Genomic DNA, 10463 nt, shown 5'->3' on the forward strand with positions numbered 1-10463 from the left:
GCTTGGCTACCTAGGGAACTCTGCTTTTTCCTTTTTTGGCTACTAAGCTAGCTCATGAAATCCTGACCTGGCAAATTTCCATTGCAGCCCCTCCACCGCCACCACCCATGATCCGAAATGGCGGTAGAGATGCGCCTCCGCCTCCCCCACCCTACAGAATGCACGGGACGTCAGACCCTACGAGCCGTGGGAAACCTCCACCCCCACCCACCAGGACGCCAGTTGGACCTCCCCCCCCTCCCCCACCCATGAGAAATGGACACCGGGACTCTATTTCCACTGTCAGGTCTTTCTTAGGAGGTGAGTAGAAAGAACCTGCTGTTACCTTAAATTATAGGTGTCAGGTGCATTTAAGTTGGCTTTGAGACATGTGCTGGATTCAAAGGAAAACCAGCCTGCCCAGAATTACGATACTTCTGCTGGTTTGGCTGGTATCGGTGGCTATAAAAAATACTGTGATCAGCCAGGAAGAAGTGTGTGTGTGTTGGGGATGAAACTTCATTCATACAAGCTTAGGAAGCAGCTCTAAAACGAAAGACACTGGCACAGACGTGTTAGCGTAGACTGCCAAGGCATACTATGGCTTGGCATGAATGAGTGACCCTGTGGGTTCCCAGAGAGGAGATTGCTGCAGTTTTGCTCCTCCTTTCATCCTGCTGATGCTGCACTGCTGTGAACTAAGCCATGGTCTCCCCTAATGCTATGTCTAAATTTGGGTTCATGGCTTTTCTTGCTCCAGACAAACTCGGTGTGTCCAGCCACAGAACAAACATTGCCAACATCTCATGGTTGGTCTGAAGCAAAATAGACCAAATGTCTGAAGCTAAGCCAAACTGTGGCTTCACTTCTAGCAACCCAGAAAAGGAGGTGCAAAGTTCTCTGGGAACTTCCTCATTATCCTTCGTTGGGTTTGGCTTAGCATGTGTACAGATGGAGTCGCTTTCTCGCTTTTGGTGTTGACAGCTTGTTAAGCATCTGATGTTTTGAATTATATATCCGCTGGATGTTTTTATTTATAGTCTGTACCAGTTTATTTTAGGTACATTTCATTTTGTACAGAATGCCCAAACAGGTACTTGGAGAAGCAGTGACACAAACTATAGATAGATAGATGGATAGATCTATAGGAATGTTGAAATGCTGACTCATGCCCATTCTGACACTCTGCACAAAGCTCTTATTACCAGGTGACTCTGATTTCCTGGTGGATTCTGCCCCCAGTATGTCATTTGCATATAATGGTGACCAAAATTTGGCACCTGGAGAGAGCGGCCTCGTGCCTTACTTTCAGGGTGGGGCTTCTTCAAGTTTTGCCATTTTAGCCATCATTCCAGCCTCAGTGTTTTATGGATGCGAAAAGTAGGGCAGTGGGAATCCTTCAGACCAGAAATGGTTTTCAGGCCTTATTTTCCTCCTTTTCTGCAGATGACTTTGAATCTAAATACTCCTTTCATCCAGTGGAAGATTTCCCAGCACCCGAAGAGTTCAAGCACTTCCAGAAGATTTATCCCAGCAAAACGAATAGAGGTGAGCACTGATTTGGCTCACATCTGCTTATTGGTCTCCCAGGTATCTGGCTGATAGTTCATAAAGCAAACTATTTTCAGCTCCATGCTTGAAAATTTGGCAAGTTGTGATAAGCAATTTAATTCTGTGGGACTGAAAATATGGCTTGCCAGCATTACGAATGAGATGATTTTATTTAAAATCATCAACAATTCCCTCATTCTGTTTCCGGGCCTTTTCAAATTATGCCAACTGTGCAGTCTTGCATAAATTTAATACTGGTTCTGATTTAGACTTGTCCAAGTTCATTGTGCTTTTGTGAGGAAGAGGGAATGCAGGAGTTACAGGAGCAGCTGCAGAAGCAGACCGACTGGGGAGCCCTGGGGGTGGGAGCGCGATGACTCACTGCTCTTCATGGCAAAGGATTTGCTGGAATGGGCTGAACAAGATGCAGAAGCCTAGCTACCTGGAAAACATGAGAACGATGTGCAAGTTTGAAGTGGCACAACGGGTTAGTGTGTCTGGCTGTTAATCAGAAGGTTGGTGGTTTGAGCCCACCTAAGGATGGCTGTAGGCAGGATTCCTTCACTTCAGGGGGTTGGGCTAGATGTCCTTTGGGCTCCCTTCCAACACTACAATTCAATAGGATTCAGCTTTAATTTTTTTTTTTGCGTAACTCAAATCTGCATCATGCAGTGGTTGGGAACTGAATTTGGCTTGTGCGGCAAATTATTACCTTCCCCCATCCCACGTGGACCAAGTTTTATGGATGGACAGATCCACCCACCTGTAAGTCACCTGCTATCACAGTGGTGCCAGGTCATCCTTTTTTCACCCAGCAGGTCTTGCATGGCACTTTACAAGGGATTTCAAAACACTTGACTGTCAGCTGATAGCCTGGCCTTGCTGAGCACTTGGTACGGGGCTTTGCAGCCCCAGCTGATCAGTAATGCCTGCAAAGCCCCCTTCAGCTGAGCTAGGTTATTACTTGCCCTGCACTTGATGTCAGGTGTAGGGCAGGTGGATGCAGCTTGGCAAAAATAGCCTCCTGGGCCAAACAGGGAGGCCTGGTGGGCCTAATGAGGTCTGCACCTGGAAGTTCCTCAGCCCTGGCAAAATGACTACCTAGGGATAGTGGTAGCTATGTGGAAACTTCATATTGATTATTGGGAGGTTATTGATTTTGTTTTGTTTTGTATTTTGTATCTGATTTTCTATTGTGAACTATCCTTGTTCTCATTTTCTGTTGTAAACCATCCTGGGATCTATTTTGCTTTGTGATCAGCATCTTTGTAGAGCCTAACTTCCTATGGTGATGCACCTGTGGCATTAACGGTCTATTTCTTTTTCAGCTACTCGTGGGGCCCCTCCTCTGCCTCCCATCCCAAGGTGAAAAACAGCAGCTGGGCATGGTTCCACAGCACCAAAAAAATGGACCTGTGTTCTCAGATTTTCCCTTCCCTTCCCATCCCTCAGAAACCTGCATGAAAAATACATTCCTGCTGTTGATTCCCCCAACCCCCAAACTGTTTCAAGAACCCGGACAAACTTACCATTACTCACTTCCATCTATGCATTTCACACCTGGACTTAAAAGGACGTCTCTTGGCACAGCTGGGTGAGAACCCTTGTCTGCAGATCTGTGTGGGTTTCTCATTTCCCTTGCCATTCGTGTCATGGAGGGAAGAGCCACCCCAGTTCATAAACAACTACTGTTCAAGATCAAGGGTCCAGTGAATATTTTCCAGAAACGCAAGCCAAACAGGACTGTTTTGGATCTCTTGGGCCAGGTTGAAGCAACTGATCTTTGCCTAGCGTAGGGCAGAGAAATGCCTGCAAAGTGGGGAATTCTGGTTTTTTTCTTTTTAAGAGGTGAGCATTAGAAGGACTGAAATAGCTATTCCGTTTTTGAATGCAGACACTACATACTAACACGTTAAAATTGTGGTTAACTTGAAGATAGGAGGGGAGAAAATGAGTATAAACAGCATCGCTTGGAGATAATTCTAAATGGGGAAAGCTATACAAATGTAGCAGCATCCATGGTAGCACAAGTGAAATTCAGGGTGCACATTTACACTCCATCGCTGCAGCGCTCCTTGTCTTGCAGATCTGAAGCTGTCATCTTTCCCTTGAGTGTTGGCTGCTAGCATTCCAGTACAAGTCCCTGTGACTCCTAATCATGCCAATTATAATCTGTCAGCCGCTACTGCCACATGTATGGCATAGCCATGGGCGCAAATGTCGCGGCCATGCAGGGCAGAGTGCACTTTAGGCCCCAAGTTGTAGTTGTTGTTGTTCTTGAGACTGTGACATTGACTGTCTTGCCTCTTCAGAAAGATCACTTCCTACTGTTTCCACGAATGAAGTCACGGCCCCATCTTGTCTCCTTCAGCCGTGGGTAGCTTTGAGAAGGAGTTGTCCTATGTATTAATGCCCTCTGGCAGCAGGCGTGTTTTGGGGGCTTACCATTGTGCTGAGGGTTGAGTGGGTCCCGGCTGCCTGCCCACCCTGAGGCACCGGAAGGAAGTCAGATAGGGAAGCATTCAGCTCTGGTTATGAGTGGTATCCTATTCCAAGCAGCAGCCACCAGCCAGTGTGTGCAAGTGCAAACGGTTAAACGGTAAATTGATCACTCCTAACTCGGAGTTGATCATTGTGACGGTTAATACTCCAGCAAAGTAGCTGCTAAGGTTGGGGGTGACTAGAGAGCCTCTTTCATGCAATATATTTTGTACACAAATGATCATGTTCTCGGTGCTTCTTGCACGTGAGGAGGAGAGTTGCCATCTGTGCACGTGACTGTTGGGGTGCTTGTTGCTCCCCCTGTGGAAGTGTCGCCTGTGTAATCTAGGTGTCTTGGTTGTAGCACGGAAAACCTGGCCTGCCATCGGAGGGAGATCTCATAGTGCTTGTTTTGGTGCTTGAGGTCAGAGCAGCGGCATTCTCATTTGCCTTTTTACCAGTAAGCAAGAAATACACTCCAGCTGTAGATTGCACATGTTCTTCTTGGTGTGGCTTTGTCTCCACGCGTGGTGGCCTGCTCGGAAATCACTGCTACACTGCTTCCCAGAAGTAGATGCATCCCCTTCTCTGCTGAACACTATTGATCCTGAAACAGAAGCAGAACTCCTGTCATCTTCTTGGCCCCTGCTCTTGTTTTTACTGGATGGTTATAACATCAGACCTAGCTAGCTAGCTAGCTGGTTGGTTGATTTTTTTTTTTTGCCTTACACAGTACTTCTGTCATGTGATTGGTACCAGATTTGTTATAATTATTGTGTATATTTACTCTTGAATAACTTGCGGGTTGGGAAATACGTGTTATAATCATAAATATTGATATATTTTGTATGTTGTAAAAAGTTTGTAATATAGGATCAAGGTAGGCTTGCTGGCCATACACTACAAAAGCTCCCTCACCTTCTACTTAATCTTTTTTTTTTATTATTTTTAACGATGATGGAAATTCATCCACTTTTATGTTAATGACCAGGCAGTCCCTCATGTTGAGGGCTAATGCTTGGTTGGAGGAATTCCTTTTTTCTTCTGGAGGAAAATTAAGTCTTACCCAGCATAGCTTGCTGGGAAGAGAAGTTAAATGCACTGTGCATTTTTGATGTGTGTGTTTAATTTTTATTAAAGATTATGTTCCCTATAATGTTAGCTTCCCGTAGATAAACCCTTTGTGAAGCAACTGTGAAGGGGGTTCCTAAGTTCAAAATGGCAGTGGAATTAAAACTTCTTAAATGAGGCACCTGTGTTATACTTGCACGTTCTGGGCCAAAGCACTGCTTTCTTCCTCCTTCCTTTTTTCCCATGTTAGATCTGTTTTTATTCCCCGGGGGGGGGGGGTTGGGGTGGCTTTGCATTTCCTTATTGACCAGGTGTGTTTGTACAAGGGGAAACTGGCACACACAGAGACATTTTCCTATTTCATCCTGTCCTAAAACCTCAGACCAGGTTTATATAGCATTTTAAAAACCACAAACGTGAAACTCGCATCACCCACTATCAAGATGAAAACCTCAAATCATTGACTCTGCCGAAAGGTATTTGAGTTTTGCTGAAGGTGGCAGACATACTTTTATGCCTGGAGACCCTTAGCAGTTAGTTTTGTTTTTAGCAAAGTCAAGCAATGAAGTTTCTTTCCCCTGGGCTGTACCATTTCAGGCTGCAGATGAAGGAATCTCATATTTGAATACAATTCCTTCTAGAAAAAGTTTATGTATGTTAAAAACCATGCTCAGCCTGGTCATCTTCTGGCATGGGATGGGTTTTTTGTTTGTTTGTTTTTGTTTTCAGAAAGAGGACTGAAGCATGTGTCTTTCTGTATACATCTTGAAGAACAGTCCAGGATAAGTTTTTATTGTTCCAAATATTTCCTTCGCTGAACAAAGATTCAGGAATGGTGATCAAGATACCAGTTTTGATTTCATTTCCACAGCTGTCCCTATTGATAAGTGTTTTTTTTTTCCCCCAGGATTAGCTGTAAGAAAATGCATAGCAGCCTGATTTGCACATCATATTAAACCATAGTTATAATAAACTGTGGTTTAATGTGAACATGCAGTGTGCTACTAGGCACTGCTGAAGTTGCGGGTGGTTTGCTCCTGCACTCCTGGTGTTGCTATGGCTTACCATTATGTCGAAACCCACAATCTTGATTTATTTTACTTCAAACCACCAATGATTGGTAATCAAGGTTTGTTCCTGGCTTACCGCTTGCGGCGTAGGTTCAGACATAACACTAAGCCATCATTTTAAACCGTAATTTTAACTATGGCTTCATATGGAAAATATGGACAAGACCAATCTTAAGAGTGTAATGCCGGTTGCAGCTTTTGGGCCTCATCTGCCTGGTTTCCTGAAACGGTTGCCTTACAGATTTGGATGCTGGTTGATAGAACATAGCAGCACAATGCAGACATGCAGGAGCCTCTATGTTGTGAAGCTGTGAAAGACGCACATGCTGCTAAGAATAACTGCACGATATTGGAGATGCAAATTCAGAGGACTGGCTGCCTACAACTCTGAATCAGTAGTACTGTGTGTGCCATTATTCCATGGAAGTACAGTAGATGCTCACATGTCCTGGTGCAGAACTCTGTTTTCTGAGAATGGGGAGGCAAAAATGGTTCTAGTCCTTTGTAGCCAACAAGAAGTGCTTGAAAACGTGTGGGCAGTGCCTAGTGGAGTATTAACAGCTGGATAAGCTTACTGGCGGTCAAGGGAAAGAGAAGCCTTCATTGTTCTGTGTGGTTCATTGACACTAACGCATGACTGGCAGCATTAGAAATAGAAAATGGGGCAGAAACAGAATCATGCAAATTGGCTAAATTTGTATAATAGGTTGTAGAATTCCACATTTCTTGGTATAGGATTTGAGTTATCTTGGCTCAGTTCTTGTGTGTGCACCCAGCCCTTCTCTCACTAGTCTTCCATTGGAACTGAAGTGTGAAACTGCATGAGTGTGCCAGGGCAGAGGCTGTTGTGGAGGGTGCAACACGCCTATTGTTGAATAGCAGGCTTTCAGAGTTTCACTTGCTGTGCCTTATCCTCAGGTGGATCCCATTGGGGGTTTGTGTGTATGGGATATTGGTCAATCTTTCGTCTCTTGCAAGCTTATATGCACTCTGTATCCTATGTTAAGCTTTGGTTTAACAGTATCATTACTGTTAAGTGAAGAAACACTACTGAGAGCCACTTCTTGTGGTTTCAAGAACTAGAATTTTGGTCTCTTGCACTGTTACTTTGTTTCAAGTCTACCCTTTGCCTTTAAGATAAAACTGCCCTTTCATTTGCCCCATGACCTTTGCTTTGCTTTTGTAAAGGTTTCGAAAAGCTTCATCTAGACTGCCTGCAAGTGAAGAATCCCAGGATTCTTGAGTCGTTTGCTGTGAGCAGAATCATGTGAGGCATATTTCTCTGTGAGGGTTATAACATTCTAACACAATTTGCTTATTCCATTACAAGATAAGCAATTGTGTTCTTGGTGTGGCATTTGGAGAAACCCTTGATATTTTTTAAAACCTTTGGTTTGGTGTTTGTTTATTTGCCGTTAAAATGGTCAGAATGCTTTGAGAGAGTCTTAAATTCCATGAACTGTGAGCTATCACAATAAGCACAGACAGTTTCGGTATTCCCGTATGAATGGAGTACGTGATCAGTTTTTATACTAAGCATCCCTCTTCCTGAATTTATTTCCTAATGGGAGCTCCAAAGAGCAATTCCTGCCAGTTTCCTCTAAGGCTTATTTGCAGAGGGCAGTAGTTTAAGATTTGAGTTAGCAGCAGCAGCAGCAGCAGCTGTATTCCCCTGTTTCACAAAACTGCTGGTAGAGGGCTTGTGAGAAGGGTTAGTGAATAACTGTGCTACAAAACATACCCTGAGACTTCCAGTACAGCACAGTATCCTGCCCACTCTGCAGAGCATGTTTGTTTTCGAGGTCAGCTCCTCTCCCTCCTAAATCCATATCATTCATCATACAGTAATCCTATCTTTGTTTTTAATGGGGAAATGACTAGTCTTCGTCATTTCCATAGAGATGAGGGTTTAACACATGAAGATAGTATCTGCTGAAGCCTCTTGAGAGGACGGTTGAAGAGAGGGTGGAGGGATTTTACTCTTGCTCCCAACCTACTATGTTTGATAGTGCCTCCTTCTCTTTTACTATTTCAATACTTTGCAAGACACTGTACCTGACCCACAGTAAGTGGTGCTGTCTTTACTAAAATTGTAACTGCGTCTGCTGATGCAGAATTGAGTCTGTGTCCATGATCTAATAAATTAATCAAATACAAACAGTGGTTTGCATAATTTGTTCTCTGCCTTCAAGATGAATATTTCTAATTGAACGTGTAGAGCATAGGTAAGCACAATGAAGCTTTATTTTTTTATACTGATATCTTTCTCTGTTGTGTGGACTCGAGGCTACTTGAAATTTCACAAATATCTGACTAAAACCCTTCAGAATTTCCAAGCACTATGTTAGATATGGGTGCCTTGAAAGAAGCAAAGGAAGGGAAACAAACATACAGTGGTGCCCCGCAAGACGAACGCCTCGCAAGGCGAAAAACCCGCTAGACGAAAGGGTTTTCCGTTTTGGAGGCGCTTCGCAAAACGAATTTCCCTATGGGCTTGCTTCGCAAGAAGAAAGCCCATAGGGAAATCTCCGGGGACCTCTTTTAAATGCTAGCGGTGGGGAGCAAAGCCTTCCCCCCCCCTCCGGCCTTCAGAAGAGGTCCAGGAAGGCCAGCGGGGGCCGAAAGGCTTTGCTCCCCACCGCCAGCATTTTAAAAGCAGTCCGGGATAGCAGGGAAGCGCTTCCCGCTATCCCGGATGGCTTTTGAAGGCAGGCGGGGGGGGGGAGCAAAGACTTTTGCCCCCCGCAGGCCTTCAGAAGAGGTTGGGGGACAGACTGTCCCCGGACCTGGTCTGAAGGCGGTTTCCATAGGAACGCATTAATTGATTTTTAATGCATTCCTATGGGAAACCGTGCTTCGCAAGACAAAAAACTCGCAAGACGAAAAGACTTGCGGAACGAATTAATTTCGTCTTGCGAGGCACCACTGTATTTGCTTCCCATTCACTGCCACCTAGCCCTTTTCTCCCACAGGCCCAGGGTTCTGATTCCCACTCAGTGACCTAGTCTCTCAGGCTGTGAGGATAAAATAGAGAGGGATGAAAACCTTATACACCACCTTGAGCTCCCTGGAGGAATGGCAGATATAAATAACAAAAATACACGTATTTCTTACACAGTACACCTCATTCTAGTTCCATTCTTTCTCTCCCTCCCTCTCTCTCTCTCTCACACACACACACACAAACACACACACCGGCTTGAAATGTGAGACTCTGAACAGAAATACCCCAAGGCCTCAAAAGCGTACCTAGGAGTTGGTGAAACCGGCCACGCTGAGGGCGTAAAAATGATCTATCAGACTCTGGAATTTATTATGTATACGTGTGTGGCAGCACAATGGCTCTATCATGACGGAGATCAAACATGGGAGACGCTTCCCATCGTCACACCTTGGCCCAAAGTTGTGCAAACTTTTCACCCTTCTCGACCTCACTCTGGAAGCTTTGTGTACTTGGATCACATAATATGTAGTAAATTCTAATGTGGCTATCAGTGGTATTTTTGTGGGGTGGGTTGCAGATACAACTCCTTGCTAATGGCACAAAGGGATCCCAGGTGTGCCTCTGCAAGACCTGGACTGCACCCTTTCTTTCTATAAAAGCTATTTAAGAGGAAAGGAATAAGTCCAGATTGAAGCTGCTGTGCAAGATTGTTTAGGGCTCGTTCACCAAGCTGCTTTCCTGACTGTTCAATTGGTCTTAAAGGGCTACTGTGAGGAAAGAAGGAATTCGAAGCAGCTCAGTAAGGAGAAGGAACCAGGGTGACGTGCCTGTCTTAATTCCTTCTGCTCCGTTTCTTAGGTGGCCCTCAATTATGCTATTGCAATTGAAATACAAAGCAACTGTTACTCCACCTTTAGTGTACTGTATTCTAGTCAGTGCTATGCAGCGCACAGAAATGTATTCCTATCCCTCATTTGGAGAAAACGTTTCATGTGCCTCACCGACCACAGAAGAGGGCTTAGTAGTCTATCTTTAAAAGTATTATTTGCTTTGCTCTTCCATAAGCCGTGGAATTCAAGAAAGCCGCAGCCACGGAAAGCCTCGGAAGTGTTCGTCTGCATTCCCAGCCTGCAAAAAATGCCGCTCACGCATTTCCGGAATACATATCCCAGCGTGCTCCTCCCAATATCTCGCTTGGATTTTGCAGCAATGCTTTCTGGGGATTGTTGTCCACTGATGGGGGGAAGAGTTTTGAGGGCGGGGGAGATAAAAGGCTTTATCAGAAGAAGCCGCTTTGGAAGCCCCGCCCAGAGCGCGAGATCAACGTTCCAAAATCAAACCGGAAGTTGGGTCCCCTGCGCGCTGCT

General features: G+C 44.8%; 1 protein-coding gene across 5 annotated transcripts in view; it reads left to right on the forward strand.

Moving 5' to 3' along the window:
* The window catches only part of WIPF2 (WAS/WASL interacting protein family member 2), a 30717-nt gene extending 22407 nt beyond the window's left edge, over nucleotides 1-8310 (forward strand). For all 5 annotated transcript variants that reach the window (XM_083708811.1, XM_083708814.1, XM_083708813.1 and 2 more), the window contains 3 exons: nucleotides 88-300; nucleotides 1426-1527; nucleotides 2859-8310. In XM_083708811.1, the coding sequence (XP_083564937.1) occupies nucleotides 88-300; nucleotides 1426-1527; nucleotides 2859-2899 (356 nt within the window). In that variant the 3' untranslated portion in view covers nucleotides 2900-8310. The remainder of the gene's footprint in view (nucleotides 1-87; nucleotides 301-1425; nucleotides 1528-2858) is intronic.
* The last annotated feature ends 2153 nt before the right edge of the window (nucleotides 8311-10463 follow it).

Source organism: Podarcis gaigeae (genome assembly GCF_964106915.1).
Source record: "Podarcis gaigeae genome assembly, chromosome: 13".
Lineage (NCBI taxonomy): Eukaryota > Metazoa > Chordata > Lepidosauria > Squamata > Lacertidae > Podarcis > Podarcis gaigeae.